The sequence below is a fragment of the Haematobia irritans genome, chromosome 4, assembly GCF_050003625.1.
Source record: "Haematobia irritans isolate KBUSLIRL chromosome 4, ASM5000362v1, whole genome shotgun sequence".
In the NCBI taxonomy this organism is placed as follows: Eukaryota; Metazoa; Arthropoda; class Insecta; order Diptera; family Muscidae; genus Haematobia; species Haematobia irritans.
In genome coordinates this window covers 224,783,741-224,802,732 of record NC_134400.1, presented here as the reverse complement: position 1 = coordinate 224,802,732, position 18,992 = coordinate 224,783,741, and the positions used below count along the sequence as shown (strand labels likewise).

Genomic DNA, 18,992 nt, shown 5'->3' with positions numbered 1-18,992 from the left:
TATTTTTAACATATTAAAATATCGATTTTTGACCCTTTATGTACTCTTGATAAAGGTACAATTTTAAGGTAATTAGCAGTAGAACCTAACGTTCTATATTTTTTTGACAGGCATGTTGAGTTCGAAGATGGGTCATACCGGACAATTTTGTGACATAGTACCTACATATAAACCCATCTTCCGATTTGTTTTAAGAAGTTTTTCCCAGTCTAAAATTCATAAGATTTGTCAGAAATTTAGCATTTAGAAATTTCCCGTCGGCCCAGATTTTGTATGTGGAGATAATTACTTGAGCAATCTCCATATACACCCGATGTCCTTGGAAGCTGTAATTTTAAATTAAACCTTTGCCAACGTGCTATCTGAGCCGGTCTTTTGGGAGAATGTTTGTTTCATACAAGCCACTCGAAATTCTTTACATTAAATTAATGGCCTCTAATGTCCATAACTGATAGACCATTTATAAATCGATATATTACCATTTTATTTCTATAGAAACAATATTCGTAACAGTACAGCTATTCCTGTCATCTGTTTTTATTTTTTATAAAATGCCTATATAGATTAATACCAGGATTTTACTTCTTATACATCTGGAAGCCTAATTATTCCTTGTTTTTATAAATACATATTCCAGAGATTCTTGTTATCTACACATATTTTGATGGTCTCTATATTGTCTTGTGTCGTATTTTAATTTATTGGCCTGGCATTAAAATATAGAGTTCTTTACATCCCAAAAATGCTGAGATTTGTCGTCGAGTCGTATCAAAATTTAAAATTAGGGTTCTTTAGGACATATAAACACATATGGCAAAATAGAATACTTATATCGGTCTATTTTTGGAACATTACACCTTAAACTTACAATTGGAATACTGTTAAAATGAGATTTAGGTACACCACCTGGAGTCGACTCCGGAGTCGGAGTCGAGGCTAATAAGAAATGCTGGAGTCGGAGCCGGAGTCGAGCAAAATTGACTCGACTCCACAGCCCTGTTTGGTACATCGTTTGAATGAAACCCGCCGACTAAGGGTGTTTCTTTTAAATAAAGTCTCTTTACAACGATTTGTGTGCGCACAAAACTATGCTCTACAAATACAACTGATTGATTGTATGGATTGCGTGTGTATTGATGGCTATAGCCTGTTGATCTGTTGATGACAATGTTGGCTTACAAACTGTGTGGTCCATGGTGGTTCGATTCTCCGTCCGGCAAAAAGAAAATTTTAAAAATTTATTATATCGAATAATTTCTTTTACATTATTTGTATTACAGAAAAAAATTCTAAGAACTAAATAAACCTCGTGAAATTGAGAAAGATGTGAGGGAAGATGCAATTAGCTAGAAAATAAAACAAAAATTGAGTTAGTCTGTAAAAGATTTAACAGACTAAATCTGAAACAGTAAAATATACTAACACAAAAAATGTCTTCTTTTAAGTCGAAGGTCCGAATAAAAGTGTTTAAAAAAATATCTTAAGATGTAAAGGTCAATATAGAGCAGATAAATAAACTCAATTGATGCGCAGTTTCATGTTCCTCTAGATTTCGGCAAGACTTTACAATAATATGTTTGTTTTCATTTGTAATTTTGATTATTTAAGGAAAAGTAATCGCGAAAATAATTTTCAACTCGAAAACCGAACATAGTACCCACCTTTATTCGTTAGAGGAAGAATTGCAAAAATATAATGACCAACTGCTGTTTCTAACGGATTTTTTTCTATGTGAGTATCCCAATATAGTCATACGAGACGAATAGGCTCAAGGCATTAAATTCAAAATTAGCTATATTATTCATATGATAGAGCATTATTTTCAGTATAACTTGATATTAAGTGGTATGATAAATATAAATATTCCATAATCCAAATTTTCAATGTATAGTATTGGATAACGGCATCAATTAATTTTTAATGGTTGTTTAACAAATATTTTTTATCGAAAACAACTACTGGTGCAACTTACCTGTCGCAATTGATGGTTTTGAATTTTTATACAAATATTTTTAATAAATTTATATTTTTATTCTAAGACAAAACCTAGATTTGAATAAACAAAGAGCCCCCATTCGTTGTTACTGCATTATCCCATAAACAAATGAACAAATTCACTCAAAATAATACATTGGTTTTGTCGGCATCTGATTGGTCGGATGAATGTTGGCTGTACATAGTCCAATTGAATTTCACCCCCTTAAATATTCACTCAATTATTGTATATGAGACATGCGCATTAGGAATACCCCCATCTGTATTCTTGCTCATTGGATCGAAAAGCAAATGTTTACATAATCTGCTGAAGGTGGGAAGGAAGAAGTCATATAAAAAAACTTGAATGGCTCCATTTTGTCCAACTAATTCTGCCACCATGGCATGACAAATAAATACCAGTAGAAACCATCATCAATTTTGCTACCACTAAGACTTATTTATTGTCACAAAGAGGGGGAACCATAAATACTACGGTACATAAGTATGAGTTGGCATTGCCAAAACATAGCCTATAACAAGAGTTAGCTGGAACTTATTGTGTAAGAAAAATCTCTATTACACTCTGTATACCGATACACACAAAAAAATCATTACCGGCAAATAGCAAACATACCAATGAATTCGCATAAAAAGAAGAAAGTAAATAAAAGTCATCTATTTTACGGAACAAATCATATAGGAGACTCAAGTACAGTTCCTTAGGGTATAATGATATTGTTTCTAGAATCTAGCATCAATATAAATAATAGGATCTAGAATCTAGATGTTTTTTTTTTTTTTTCAGTAAAATATATGACATTTGTTTACCTTTTTCTTATTTGAATAATATCCAACCGCTTTTTTACTGCAGTAATACAATATCTTGATGCCATTCAGGCTAATTATAATTTAAATTTAAGTAAAATATTGAGATGTGGTCATATTACAGCCAAAAAAATCGCCCCTGTAACATATACTCCCAAACATTTTCTTTTATTTTGTTTATTTCTATTTCAACTTTTTTTGTAACAAAGCTTCACAGAGGCCCAATTCGTTACAATAGGTAGTGTTGGTTATACTTGAAATATTTCTTAAAAACTAATAATAATAATAATAATAATGTAATAATCAAATAAATACCCGAGTAAAAATTGAGAGATCTATTTTGATTCTATTAGATATGAGTAGATCAGATTTAATTACTATGGAATTAGATCTGATCAGATCTCAATATTGGCCTAGATCTAATGCATTAGATATAATTATATCTCTCACTATATATAGTTGGGTCTGATGATGTCTCATCATATCTGGGTACATCTGCTTAGATCTAAAGGGCCCAATTTAGAGATCTAATCATATCTAATTAGATTCCCCAATTCTTACACGGGTATATATTATAATATCTATAACCCCGTGTAAAAATCGGTGGATGTGATCATATCTAATAATATCAAAGTATATATAATCTGTTCAGATATGGTTGTGGATATAAATAGATCTACGAAGATATGTTATATATAGTGTTCTATATGATTAGATCTGATTCAAGATCTCATTATATATATTGTTATATCTAATTATATCAGTCATATCTGGTAAGATCTAATTGTATATCTTCCTATATGACATCATATCTAATTATATATACTATATATAGCTCCATGTCTAATTATATGTATCGGATTAAGTCATGAACCAGTACTGCTACACGGATAAAAAAATATGTATATGTTTGGGTGTAAAATTAATATGTTTGTTACGAGAATGTTAACGTGATATATATTGTTACAAATACATATGTTTGGTCACACAACACAACTAGTGGTGAACATAACCAAACAATCATTATATGTTGTGCATGTCGAAGAAACCTTTTTCAATATCATTTTAAAAATTCAGAAAATCCTTACGTTCAGACACAACTGTCTGTTAGTTTTCAAAAATATCATGACATAACAATCACCATTGCTGTTGCTGTTATTAAATTTAAAACAAAATGTTGGTATCAAATATTGGATAATGCGAGTTTGATATTTTTATTTTTTATTCATATAAAAATTTAATGTATTCTCATTTTTCGACGAAGATCAAGCAGTATGAGAAGTGATGAGGTAAGTTTATCGTTTGGGTCCTATTTTTATATATGTATGTATTTAATATTTTCTCTTTCTAGTTGGACGAAAAGATTAAGGAGACCGAGTAGCAACGTGATGATTTGTAGCCAGGCCATTTTCGAATTTGCGATAGAATGTAGTATTAACCAATGTCAAAAAGATAAAATAATGATTTGGAGATGGTTTGCATCATGAAACGGATATATTATTCATGTATGGTATTTGGGACTTCGCACAAACCATTCCTTATGTCGTTGGTTTGAATTATTGTGCACGAGAAGCAATTATTGGTAAGTTATGTATTATTTGTAAATATGTCTTTAAATAAACTGACAAATCTTCTGTTTTATATGTTATATTTTTCAGAGTTTCATTCCGAGTAGCCAAAGAGGGGAACTGGGAGACTAATGTAAAAAAATGTGTGAAGAAAGCAATGTCCCAATGCCTTGGACAATTTAAACGCCAGAAACGCCGTAGTGGCTATGTATATATATTTTTAGTTGAATTCTTATACTTTTATTCCTAGACGTAGATATAACGTAAATAGGTTTGAGCAACTTGCTGTATTAAATACACTTTCATTATAAAACCTAAAATAAATCTTTTTATTATTAATTAATTTCAGTAATATTGGAAATTTATAGATAAAATTATATATAATTAGATATATTAACATCTAATTATATCAAATTAGATATGGGCCAAATTTGAGATCTGGTCAGATCTAATTCCTTTAGAATTAGATCTGATCAGATATTACCATTTTTCGGATCTGACCAGATTTGCCTACATATACTACCATATCTAATCAGATATGGCAGGAGATCTAATAATATCTGGTCAGATCCACTAACTTTTACACGGGACGTATCTCTATTGCCTATTGCAAAATTTCTTAAATTTATGTTGGAATATAGATAAAAACACAAGTTTGTAATTTATTTGAATATTACACCACAAACATTTCTTTATATACCAAATATGGAAGTCGATAAGCAATCATGAACGTTTACTCAGCATCCTTCGCTTTACTTTGTTGTAATTAATCTTGCAGTTATACATGTCGTTCGTTATCTATCTCCGTCGCCATACTTATCTTTTTTTTGTCTATTCTCTTTCGCTCTCTCTGAGTTTTGAAATTTCTAAATGAATATATGTTTGCATCCAGAAACATTATAGCTAGGAAAATGTAATGTCCCAAACATAATATGTACTAGTAATATGTACACTATGAACATTATAGGCTTGCATTTAAAAATAAAGTGCTAAAAATTTGGTTTCCAAAAACAACTGTATTTTTCGTTCGTGTACTGTTCTACTCAAAACTACCTCCTCAATGATGGTTAGGTTAGGTTAGGTGGCAGCCCGATGTATCAGGCTCACTTAGACTATTCAGTCCATTGTGATACCACATTGGTGAACTTCTCTCTTATCACTGAGTGCTGCCCAATTCCATATTAAGCTCAATGACAAGGGACCTCCTTTTTATAGCCGAGTCCGAACGGCGTTCCACATTGCAGTGAAACCACTTAGAGAAGCTTTGAAACCCTCAGAAATGTCACCAGCATTACTGAGGTGGGATAATCCACCGCTGAAAAACTTTTTGGTGTTCGGTCGAAGCAGGAATCGAACCCACGACCTAACCATTGCACCACGGTGGATCCTTAGAGAAACATAATGCACACAAATTTTAAATCAGATAACCGATTTTAAAAATTGTTAATATTTGTTCCAAATATTCCTCAAATAAATTGATGATTATTTACAGAACTCTTAAAACTATTACACGGAACTAAACATGGAATCGGGCAGCACTCAGAGAGAAGTTCACCAATGTGGTATCACAATGGACTGAATAGTCTAAGTGAGCCTGATACATCGGACTGCCTAACGTAACCTATGATTCTCTACAGTCTATACCCAAATCCTTTTTTGTTGTAGACTTAAATAAATTTTTGCTACCGAAAATTTCGCAAGAGGTGCATACCGGCCTTTAAATAAAAACATTTTTATTCTAAACCCACAGTCTATTGATTGAGGTAGTCTTTATAAAATTGTTTTTACATTCAGAATAAGACGTCAAAATTCGCTATAAACATAATATACTATTCTTCCAATCATAATTTTTAACGCGAAACGAAATTTCAAAACGATTTTGGTAAACGATAATATTTTTCTAGGTTAAGGTGGGTATTAATTTTTTCACGATTACTTTTATCTAATAATTAATGAATATAAATTTTGTGAAAAGTTGCTTTGGGATATTCCCCATCAAGTTTTAATAAAAATTTGCATCAAAGAGGTACAATTTTACACTGTTTTTACTGGTTTAATTTCGGTGTTAGCGGCTAAACTCGAACTTAATACCCACCTTTATTAAGAGAAAAGTGTGTCTCCAAGGCAAGTATAGACTTTATCAAGTTTCTTATTTTTATGCAGTTTAACCCTGGAAAGTCATCCTTATTTTTTGTACACTAACGTCATCCTTCGTCATTTTTTGTGCCTTATAGATATTTCTTGTCTAGCAAAAAAGGGAATTAGCCAAAAACTATACCCAGACGTCTCAAGCAAAATTAGCAGTACTGTTGTTTATCTACAGTGTGTATATGGTACACTCAACTTTGCATATTATTCACTCACTTTTTGGAGAACGAGAATTGCCATACAAATTAATTGTTTGAATTTAAAAAGGACTGATAAAGCAGAATTTTATATTCTTTTTTAAAAATTGATCTTTTTCAAAAGAACGAAGAAAAAAAAAACAAAGTAATGATAAAATAAAAATTATTGTTTTACAGGCGAAAAGTAGCCAAATAGCGAACAACAAATTGTAACATTTTTTTATAAAACATTACCCAAAGCATATTCAAGAACCAAAAAAAGTTTTTGTTTTTTTATTTTGTATTTTGCACTCTAAACGAAAATATGTTGTTTGCTGTTATGTCTTAGTTTGGTAAATATTCAGATATTTTGGAAATGAAAACCTATTCTTATAGATGTTATGTTTTCTTTCTAATTATCTAGCAACTATTGTTAAGTAAATATATAATATTAATGTATTGGCCTTATATGCATTGGGTATTATACGAAATAAATGAAATAAATAAATATTATTTTATTGTTACGATAGCCACCACATTGCCTTTTCTCTGCAGAGTTACATTTTTTAGTGTGATTACACTAAAAATAACAATGTTTGCTTTTTTTGAAGATTTTCTGCTGTTTCTACTGTCAAATTTCGGTGTAGTTTCCATCATATAAATCGGTGTTCAGATCTTCTGTGAAATTTCACAATATCACTTTGTACGATAATAAATGAAATGAAATTTGGAACATGAACAAACTTAAACAAAGCGATTGAAAATTTCATATACTATGTACGGAAAAGACTTTATTAAGTTCCAAGTAAACATTGATACAATTAAATTTTTAAATAAAACAAAAAAGAATCCCATAAATTAATTTAATAAATCACATTTTGATTTTTAATTGGGATCGGTGATTGATATTATCATTTCCTTGATTACAGCATTCGGGCGATTATTGTTTGTTTTGCCGAATATCGTCTTCGGCTTCTGCCAAAAACCCCGCTCTAATTTACAATTACATTAAATATTAAATAACAATTTTTGTGCTGCAAACATGAGAATGCTAAACCAAATCCAAGTGTTTATTCCAGGCATTGACTATATTCACCTTTGACTTCCGGAAATTGATTAAAACCAATGAACATCGTGAAATGTTATTTCTAATTTAGTTTGTTTTTTATTCTCATTGTAAAAAAGACGAAATACAAATCTCAGATAAGAAGTGAATGTTTAGAAAAAAAAGAACAAAACATTATTATCATATGAGACTGGAATGTGGTCACAATTATTAGTTTTCTTTTACATTAAAATGGACAACAATATTTGTATGTATTATCAATTGGAAGAATTTTTACTTAGCTAATAAAAAAACACAATATTAATTGTTAACTGCAACGTATCCAGCCTAGAACTGTAAGAATTCCATCATCGTTGTTTTAAAACTAAAAATGAAACTAAAATAAAATCATACAATAGAAAGGTATAAACAACAAAAAAGAGGGGTTCTGCGTGGCTCATTATAAACAGGAGAACATCATATTTTTCAATTACTATTACTTGACATTTTATTGCAACTTTGCCAAAACATCGACGGCCCATTGTGATATTTAAATTGTTGACCAAATAAATATGCATTTGAAGACTTCGATATGGACTAATCAGTCTATATAACATGGTTGTTATGTATGTTAAGAACAGAATTATTTGGATTTTTTGTTGCTATTGATTCTTAAACGGAGATCATTTCGCAGAGCTTTAATTTTGAAGATTTTACCAAAATGTTAATCAACCTAAAATCAATAAACATACTAACGATTCCCCTAACTGCTCTACTTGTAAATCATTAATATTTAACACATCGTTATTCTCGCTTAGAAATATTTAGAGTCCTAGTAGAATTTTTTAGCTTGTGCTTCACTTCTGCTCCTAGAAATGAGAATGCAGGTTAAACATTAAATTAATCAATAGGCTATGTTAGATATAATTTCAAGGAATACTTACTTATAAATGTTATAAAGGAGAACTAATAAGAGCTGTACAGCTGTAACGCTAAGGAACATTGTAACACCCACACAATTACCAGTGGGACAAGATGTTTGCGCTTGGGGTGCTGCACCCAATCTATAAGTTGATAAAACAAAATATTAGAGTTGCTTAGAGAACAAAATCAAAATTTCTATCACTCACTTCTGGCCCACATGGCTAATTCCCTGTTTAACTTGATTCATGCCATCTCTCATTTCGGATATTACAGCTTGTATGTCATAGCCCGCAGCATGGCCACCACTGGGGGCCCTTTGCTGAGTTTGCAAAATTGAATCTGTTCTGCTATTGATATCGCCAATGAGAGTACGCAATTCGCGTGCTGTAGCTAAAAGATTATTTTGATTGGCGACCAATAGGTCAACTTCGGCTCTTGTCATTGCGCCACCTACACTAATCTGTGGTTGCGCAGCACCTCCCGGAGCAGGAGGTGTAACTGCACCAGCGGCTCCACCCATTCCACGAGACACCAAGGATAAAGTGTTCTCTTGTCTGCCAATTACTTCATCCATTTTTCGTGAAAGCTCTCGTATGTGTTCAAATATTTGACTTTGTCCTTGCCAAATTTGTCGCAATTCACGTTGATTTTCGGATTCGTAGAATTCATCCCATTCTTCATCTTCTTTCTAAGGAGAGAAAAGGCATAAACGTTAGAAAACAACTATATCGCGAGATCACAAAAGGAGAGAAATCCAATAAAATGAAAATATGAACAAATGCTATGGGCCCAGTTATAGTTTTCAGAGTTGTTCCCGATCGAAGGCACGTTCGGTACTTCGAAATAAAAATAAAAGTTGAAATTTAACGAAGGCTTCATAACTTTGATTGTTTGCTGAAAACTGTGTTGGCTATTAGCTAGATCATAGTGATCTTCATTTAATAGCCTAACAGTCTGCTTCAAAATTCTAGATCAATTCTCATCGCACAGAAAATGCATTACAATATCCACCACCAAACATTGGGATAATCTACCATAAAAAATCTGTTAATAGTATTAATTACCTCATCTGGATGTTCTTTCTTATACTCTTGCTTTTGTTTCTCAAGTTTTTCCTGGTACTCCTTATATTCCTGGGAGAGCTTTTCGTTGTCTTGTGGAACTTTATTCTCCACAATCTGACCAGCTGGATGCAATGAAGTCGTCAAGAAATGGAAGACATCATGATCATCAGCAAGACCTCCAGTGGCTGCTGAGATACCAAAGTAACCGTTTTTGGGCAATTGAACTCCATCAGCACGTAGACACATTTCATAATCGTCGTTATTGTTGGTCATGCCATTGTGGAATAACACAGTCAAGACATTGTTGTAGTATTCAATGCGAGCCCTTGTTGGGAATGGTTTGTTGCGGAAATCACGCAAACAACCAGACAATAGTTGTGTTGTACCATCATTAGCATGGTCAAATTGTTTGGTGCCGTCGTTAAGTACAGCCATTATATAGGGATTGTTATGTTTGTTATCATTATCGAACGAATCAAAGAAAATACCAAGACCGTTCCAGCGGTCAGATGAACCAAATACAGCTCCATTGTAGTCTCCCTTTTGAGTTGTGTACCAGAATGCCAGGCCATCAGCACCAATGCGACCACGGCCATTAACCCGGAACACAATTTCCACTTCCCACCAGTCAAAATTTGTAGGACTCTTTGTCCAGATGGCTCCTTTCTGTGAACGTAAGGAAGGTGCTACACGAACACTCTCCGAACTGGCAATGGCATCTATGAAATAAAAAAATAGTCATTATATCGTTGTATTGTTTATAAATCATTCTGGGAAACATTAAACATCTGTTTGCGTGGCTATTCCCATCAGTTGGCACAACTACCGACTGTGGATGGTCACTTTTTGCCACTCTGTCAAACATTACTTTTTCGTAATCCGTCTCTTTCACTCAAATCACTTATCGCTAAGAAACGTGAGAAGGCATATGTTTTTCACTGACGTGGACGTGCCTGTGTGTTGTCAAATGCTTCCCTTTATTGTTGTTGTTGCTACTATATGCTACTTACTGCCACCGTATTCCCAAAATGGAACTGTTCCATCCTTTTGAGCCAAGTATGGTGGTTTAAATGAATATTTGTACTCAAATCTGCGATGGACCCCAACATGACTCGGAGGCGCATTTGGATTTGTTTGCCCATTAGCATTTAATACCAATAAAGGTAAAATTAAGACGAAAGACCGGAGAAACAACATTTCAATTTTTCTCTTGATATTTGACAATTTGAGATGGTCATACATCTAGTGGTGGTGGTTTTGACTCGATAATCGTGGATAATCGACATTTTATTTTGATAACAACTACTCGATTATATGTGTACACTACGGCCGTGTGCCAATGTCAAAAAGCCATAACAAATAAATCAGTGAATGTGTTACTAAATGCAATTACCTACTTTATGCGTCATTCGATAAAAAACGAATATAAGAAACAATAATTTTTTTCTAAATTATATTGATTATCCACTGTATTTATATTCTTCCAATAATGTCGTTATCCAACTTTTCAAGTCAAATCCCTTATGTTTGCCATACCGTAATTTATATTCGATAACTTAATCGATACAGCAGGTCATTTATGTGATCGATGACGCATCTATCGATTTTTATCTTATCGGAGACAAATCTTAAGGGACCGTATACGGTCGCATAAATTCTGCGACACAACACGTTGCGGCGACAAATCCGTTAGTATAAGGTCATGTTGCGGGGACATGTTGGCATAAAATCAAAACAACTTTGATTTTTTCTGGTTGAGTGGCACAAATCATTAGGTGTAAGGGGATGTTCGCCAAACATTATAAAAAACAAATTGATTTTCACAATAAAAACAGGCATTTCTGCAATGAAATTAATGATGGATCTGGCTGGAAATTTAAGAAATAAAAAATCCACTTCCATTCAATGCAAAACCAGGCGGGAAGTATTCTGAAATTCATCAAGTGATTTGTAATTTATTAAATGTGGATTATTTCAGGAATCATTGTTTTGCCACATATACCCGGATTTTTATTATTTTCTTCCATTTGTTTTTTTTAGTAAAAAATGGGTTCACCCGCAACTTTTCGTACATCTTAATTATTTATGTTTATGTTTATTTTTCTTATTTTTCATGTTGTCATCATATTTGTTCGTGCAGTATAAGGGCAAAACTTGAGCGAACACACAACAAATAGGCGAACCTCTGTCGTAGTGATTATCCGACCGTCTAAGGTCTGCTTTAAGAGCACCTTATGCGCCGTCCAGACTAGAGGTGTGCGCGTGACACGTAATTGTCGTGACACACGTGATTCACGCGTGAATGTGCGTGAATACAATTTCTGCAAAATCACGCTCACGATAAAAATCAAGATTTAATTCTTAAAAATAATGATTTAATTCTTACTTATGTTAAATGAAATTGATTTAACTGTCGAACTATATTTTATTTATAAATTTTGTTACCTTTGCTCATTCCCGGTTGGAAAATGTCGTGAGTCTCGTGAATTTGTCTTTAGTCACGTGAATTGTCGTGAATCGTGCGTGAGCGTGAGTCTGTGAAAGTTTTTCGTGCGTGAGTACTGCTTTTCATCTCGTGAATGTGCGTGAGTGGTTGCGACACTTATTGTGCGTGAGCGTGCGTGAATAAATATTTGACTTCGTGAATGTGCGTGAGTGTACGTGAAATTTCACTCACGCGCACACCTTTAGTCCAGACTATAAGTTATTCCACTGAGGCAACATTTGTACTTTGATCTGCTGAATTCGAAAAAATGTATGGAACAGTTTTGGAGACATCCCGTTATTTTTATACCCTGCGCCACACTGTGGAACAGGATATTAGAAGTTAGTGCATATGCTTGCAACACCCAGAAGGAGACGAGATAGACACATGGTGTCTTTGGCAAAAATGCTCAGGGTGGGCTCCTGAGTCGATATAGCCCTGTCCGTCTGTCCGTGAACACATTTTTGTAATCAAAGTCTAGGTTGCAGAATAGAAGACTATTGATTTTGGAAGAAATCGGTTCAGATTTAGATATAGCTCCCATATATATATTTCGCCCGATATGGACTTATATGGCCCCAGAAGGCAGAGTTTTACCCTAATTTGCTTAAAATTGTGCACTAGGAGTACAATTAGTAGTGTAGTCAAGTGTGCCAAATTTTATTGAAATCGGTCCAGATTTAGATATAGCTCCGATATATATCGTTCGCCCGATTTACACTCATATGACCACAGTGGCCAATCTTTTACTCCGATTTAATTGAAATTTTGCACAGGGAGTAGAATTAGCATTGTAGCTATGCGTGCCAAATTTGGTTGAAATCGGTTCAGATTTAGATATAGCTCCCATATATAGCTTTCGACCGATTTACACTCATACGACCACAGAGGCCAAATTTTTGCTCCGATTTAGTTGACATTTTGCACAGGGAGTAGAATTAGCATTGTAGCTATGCGTGCCAAATTTGGTTGAAATCGGTTCAGATTTAGATATAGCTCCCATATATATGTTTTTCTGATTTCGACAAAAATGGCCAAAATACCAACATTTTCCTTGTAAAATCGCCACTGCGATAATTTCAATTCTATTTCAGAGATGTCAGTACAGTTATAATAAATTGGAATATATTACATATGAATTATATTGGAACCCCTACATAGCATGTCCGAAGTGATACGAATCTTCAACTTATTTCCATTTTAGTTCAAAATAAATTTCAAAGAAAATTATTTCATAGTAGGATATATTTTCGTTTAAAAAAATATTCAAGAATTAATCACTTACAGTGTATTTAAGAGAAAGAAAATTTACGACAAGGTTTATAAATATTCGTTTTGTGTTTTTTTAATATGAATTAAGTTACAATACATTTTACTTCTGCTGCGATTGTTGGTTGGTTGCTTCAATGGATATTGGCTGCTTGCTTATTTCATTACAAACTTAAGTATACTATAATAAACACATTATATAATCATAGGACTTACAGCTATTATTAAGTAAACAAAACGACACAGAAAATGAAAAATAAACTCACTGAAAAACAATATGTAACAAAAAATATTAACTTAATAATATAGGACAAACCAAGAGGAAGAGAAATGGGAAATTAGACGTACATAGTATGTTTTTCCTGTAGTATGCAGATCTGGCATACCAGTGAAGTATAAAATTTCATATTTATTCCGCAATTTCATCAGTCCTTTTTGTTCAAAATTGTATAATTGAGTGAGAGCGTATTTGAAATGAAATTTAAATTAAGAGCATGATTGTATGAAAAGAACAATATTGTAAATTCTTATTTGAGAACGTACAGAAAGGCGAGATAGCTTTTATATTTATACAAAAAATTAGAAATTAAGAATGATGTTAATGGAGAAACATGGTGTATATACGGTTGCTTGTGTATCAGTAGAAAAATGGGAAGGGAGTAAATGTGAGTAGTTAACATTTGAGCTTATTATACTTTGTATAAATAGACATACTTGGTTGGTTTTTTTTATCACTAAATTAGAGATTTAAATAACGGGCATTGTGTTTCTTATTATTGATTGGTAGTATTAATTCTATAATTCATAAATTTTATAATGCTTGTATTTTTTATATTGTATATTCGATTGGTAGTGTGTTTTCTTGGGCGAGTTTTTTTGTAAAGAATGTTGTTGAGGATTTATAGAGATATAGAGAATATTGTTATGTTCTTCTCTTAGCTATTTTCTTTTGTATTTTATAGGAATCCATATTAATGTACAAGATGTTGCTTTGATTGTGTTGTATATTCTGCTGCATTGCTATTAGTTGCCCGTTTTAATTAGTTGAAAATATTGTCATTAAGTCACCCTCAAATATGGCTATCAAGAGCATAAGTAATACACCGCTAGACATACCCAATATTTGCAATGCAAATTGCTGCAATGATTTGTGGGCTGCTGATATTTCAGGCATCTGTAAACCAAAGGAAAAAACAATAATGGATTAGTTGTGTGTATATTTTTCAAAAATCACAATATTGCATACCATATCAACCATTGCTATGTAAATAAATAGACCAGTGGCTGCTGCAAACATCCATTGTGCCGTCTCATGAGATTGACCAAATATTATCCCGAATATCATTCCAATGAAACTCAAAACACCGGTTAATAAATTGTAATACACAGCCGATTTAACTGACATGCCAGCTTTCATCAAAATAGCAAAATCTCCTAATTCGTGGGGTAATTCATGACAGAAAACAGCCAATGCAGTTGAAAACCCACCAGCCATATTTTCAGCAAAGGCAGCTCCTGAAATGAATGATTGTATTTATTGTAACTGTATTAATTTATTTATTTTAATGGATATAATAATAATTTATTAAGGCAAAACAAAAAAAAACAAAATGAGGCCAATAATAGTGTACTGCCACTAAAAAAATTAAATTTGTACAGAATATTAGAATAAAACTAAATTCAGATTTACATTAAGAGAAAAAAGTTGCTACTACAAGCTGTATCGATCAATTACTCATTTTGGAATCTAAGCTACAATTCATTGCGGAACCGTACAAAAGTGAAGTTGAAATTCCTGAGCACTATCGGCAAGCAATTCCATACCCTAGCTATGGATCCAAATCAAATCTCGTTATTATATGAGAAGGCAACTGCCTTTTTATAGCCCTGAAAAAGAACAAAATGTTTCGAAGTGAAATATAATCGTCAACACTGCATCCCAGAAATTCTTTTACCTTTCCACTCACATGTTCGAACAATTTGACCCCATTTGAGTACATACCGAACTATCCTATTCACAATGAGTCTAATTTTATATATTTATTTATTTCTTTATTGTAATATAAAGCCTTCAAGGCCATTAAACATTATTACAAATAGTATACAAGTAGTTTTTAATCCAATTATTTTCTTCAGTAATGTACAAATAACGCGGCTCCCCACCCATATATATAAAACACAAAAAATTAAATGTTTACATATATTCATAGCCCTAGCTGCACGGATGTTAAAAACAATCATAAAAGGAACTGTTATCAGAGAGTTAAAAAATTTGAAGTAAGCTTGTGTCTAAACATAGGAACAGAATATGAAAAGTTTCTTAATTCAAGTGGAAGACGATTTTTATTAAAATTCTAAGTGCACGATACTAATTCCGAATAGTAGTTTACAATCCTATTAGAGATAAAATCAATATGATCACCAAAATCCAAGAACTGATCGATAATCACACCCAGGCATTTACTACTATTTACATAATCAATGGCCAGACCTCTGATATAAAAAAATCATTGGATGTGAAACCAACCTATGGCCTATACGAAATACGATCACATTGGTTTTGTTGGGGTTTGTCAATGGATTATTGTTATCTAGCCAGTCAGAAAGAACAAAAATATTGGATGAAATGACAATAAACTGTTACAACAACAACATAAACTATATAAAAAATAACGGGTCTAACACAGACCCACAAGTTAGGTTCACAATATGTGAATCTCGGCTTCCCAAACGAACAAATTGTGATCTATTCCATAGGTATGAAAATACCAATCTGCACGCTACCGCCGAAAACAAGTATCATCCCGAGGTTAGTATTAGTTCTGCATTGGACACGATTTGTACGGGGAGGTATTTTTCTCAAGGTAATTGAAAGGAATATTCCCATTTAACGACTTACAAAACTCAATTCACTTTTTATTCTAGGCGTATATAGATTTGTATCTGGCGTTTTCTTTTCAATGGTTCTATTGATCAAATTCCTTGATCTACTTTGTCCGTAAAGCTCGAAGAATAATGAATTGTAAAATTAAGATATCATGCATTTGGACGTTAATCGCCTGTTTCAGTATCAGGCTAACAAGAAAACTAATTCCTTAACCCTTATATTATGTTGGGGTCATTTAATGACCCACATCGTAGTTTTCATCAGCGCATTTCTTACTGTTGGAATATAAATAAAAGTTCTTACTAGTCAGTGCACAAATTGTTGACATGTACTGTTTTCTTGCTGAGTAGTAAGAACTTTTAATTATATTCCAACAGTGATAAATGCGCTGATGAAAAATACCATATGGGTCATCAACTGACCCCAACATAATATAAGGGCTAAAACATTTTTAAGTTCCATTTGTAAAGTTTGTTGGCTCTTCGAATTCTTTTGTGTAAATTCTGCCAGGATTACCTCAAAAAGAGAGTAGCACACTGAAAGGGACCTCCTATTTCAAAGATTGACTTATTTTAGTTAATTAACATTTTTAACATTCAAAATATGTATATTTCAATTGCCGTTAGTTCCGTTTGCAGATACCATTGTAAAAACAATGAAACAGTTCGTTCGGTTATCGATTTCTTCTGTGGAAGTAATCCATTGCAACCTGGCGAATCGCGACATTTAGAATATAGAGTTGCATATGCTACTAACAATAGTCAAAAAAAGCAGACTTAATTTTTCTTCTGCCTTAAGAGTAATTGACGACAACGGATTTAATATCATATCAATTTATATTGGAAACATTTGTAGAATGCTTGACTTACCTATTGCCATGCCATCGGTAAAATTATGTAAACCATCTCCCATGATGATCATCCATACAACAGCGCTCAAGGATTCCGGCGGCGAATGTACATGCCCATGTTTGTGAGAGTGACCATGGTGTGACGATTCATGTTCTCTGAGAATTACTGTAACGGTGTCATTCATTAAATCCTTTCCATTCGTTGCATTCGCCGTTACTGTATTTATTGTGGGACCATCACCGACCACATTGCCATCTAAGTCAGTTGCCAATGTACTACTGTCAGGAACTTGTTGGCTGTGGCAAGATGATGTACTGTTCGGTTGTGATGACTGCTGCAAGTCATTATGGTGATGATGCATTGCATGATTTCTATCTGCCAGAGGAGCATAATTGTTTTGCGACGTAGATAGTAATGATTGCGTAGCATTCTCGACGGGATCAGCATCTAATTTTCCATTTCTAATTGAAGCAACATTGTCAGCAGCCTTGCTGTTGGGTAAATGTAACCAAACATCGTTTTTCGTGTCCATTGCAATTTCATCATAGCAGTATGGATATGAGCTGTATTTGGATTTGCATACTTTATCACCTGCCACCGAATTGTTGTGCGATGAGTCTGGGTCCCGCATCACCTTTGCTCTAGATGGTTTGGTAGCCTCTTTTTTGGCAACACTTTTACGCCACTCGGAGACCATAGTTAAACCATGTTCGGTTATATAGAAAAACACAATGCCACCCATGCAGGTAAGGCCTTTAAAGATCATATTACTCTCATTCTGGCCAGCTAAAGACTGTTGAGCAATTGAAAGTTGGACGCGAATGTAACAATGTTTAAAATTTATTCATTAAATGTGCTATGCCAATACTTACATGAGGCAACAAGTGCAGCAAAGCATCACCTGTCATGGTGCCAACAGCCAATGCAACCAAAAACTGAATGATGTGTTTATAGAAACGTGAATTCATGAAGGGTATTATTGCAACACCAACTAAACCAAGAATACTGCAGGCAAATACTGCGGCGAATGAATAAATCCACACTGGAATGTGATAAAAATGATTACCAAAATGTCCAAATAGTCTAATAATTCCAAAATCCACTTACCAAAAATAATATCCTCTTTGGGACGTTTGACACGTTTAGCTTCATGTTCATCGATCTCTAATAAAATATCTGCTTCAATGCAACCTTTGTTGTTGGAATCACTGGTGGAGGTTAATTGATACAAAAGAACAGGGCATACATTGACGATATCTTCTGAAGACAACGTATAATTGGAATGATCATGGTGATCGTGGTCATGATCGTGTCCATCATCATCCATATGTGTGTGAGCTAAAGCACAGCCCTCTGTAGAATCGGAACAGTTGCGAATATCCACATCTGAAGATTCGTTCGAATAATGACTTTCATGATGGTGGTTATGATCATGTTCATGATGATCATGCGATTTTACATAGCTTATCAATTTAGAATCTCCAATACACTGAAAGAGAATAGTAGACGAAATATAATGTATTTTATGTTAGTATTAATTGTTTAATCACTCGTTTGGAATGTTAAATCACATTTAGATGTATTCGATACAATAAAACTAATGATATGCCCCTATTGTGGTTACAAGATAACGCTTTATTAACACCAACAAAGAAGCCATAAAGAGGAAGCAGCGTCTCTAGTGGATAAAATCCTAACACCCATTCTCTTTAATCCATAAACAAAACAGCTGTTACTGGACAATATATAAACAGGCTGCCACGATAAAAATTT

General features: G+C 33.3%; 2 protein-coding genes across 4 annotated transcripts in view; both read right to left on the bottom strand.

Moving 5' to 3' along the window:
• Positions 1 to 7,834: 7,834 nt before the first annotated feature.
• Positions 7,835 to 10,986, bottom strand: ergic53 (lectin, mannose binding protein ergic53). Its single transcript, XM_075303979.1, has 5 exons — positions 10,738 to 10,986; positions 9,728 to 10,446; positions 8,870 to 9,351; positions 8,684 to 8,803; positions 7,835 to 8,608 (listed from the first exon to the last, which is right to left on the bottom strand). The coding sequence occupies exons 1-5, from the start codon at positions 10,967 to 10,969 to the stop codon at positions 8,572 to 8,574; spliced, it is 1,590 nt and encodes a 529-aa protein (XP_075160094.1). The 5' UTR covers positions 10,970 to 10,986; the 3' UTR covers positions 7,835 to 8,571.
• A 2,453-nt stretch (positions 10,987 to 13,439) lies between these two features.
• foi (solute carrier family 39 fear-of-intimacy) overlaps positions 13,440 to 18,992 on the bottom strand; it is a 42,647-nt gene continuing 37,094 nt past the window's right edge. For all 3 annotated transcript variants that reach the window (XM_075303297.1, XM_075303299.1, XM_075303298.1), the window contains exons 3-7: positions 18,327 to 18,708; positions 18,092 to 18,261; positions 17,238 to 18,012; positions 14,728 to 14,996; positions 13,440 to 14,655 (exon numbers count right to left, since the gene is read on the bottom strand). In XM_075303297.1, the coding sequence (XP_075159412.1) occupies positions 14,518 to 14,655; positions 14,728 to 14,996; positions 17,238 to 18,012; positions 18,092 to 18,261; positions 18,327 to 18,708 (1,734 nt within the window). In that variant the 3' untranslated portion in view covers positions 13,440 to 14,517. The remainder of the gene's footprint in view (positions 14,656 to 14,727; positions 14,997 to 17,237; positions 18,013 to 18,091; positions 18,262 to 18,326; positions 18,709 to 18,992) is intronic.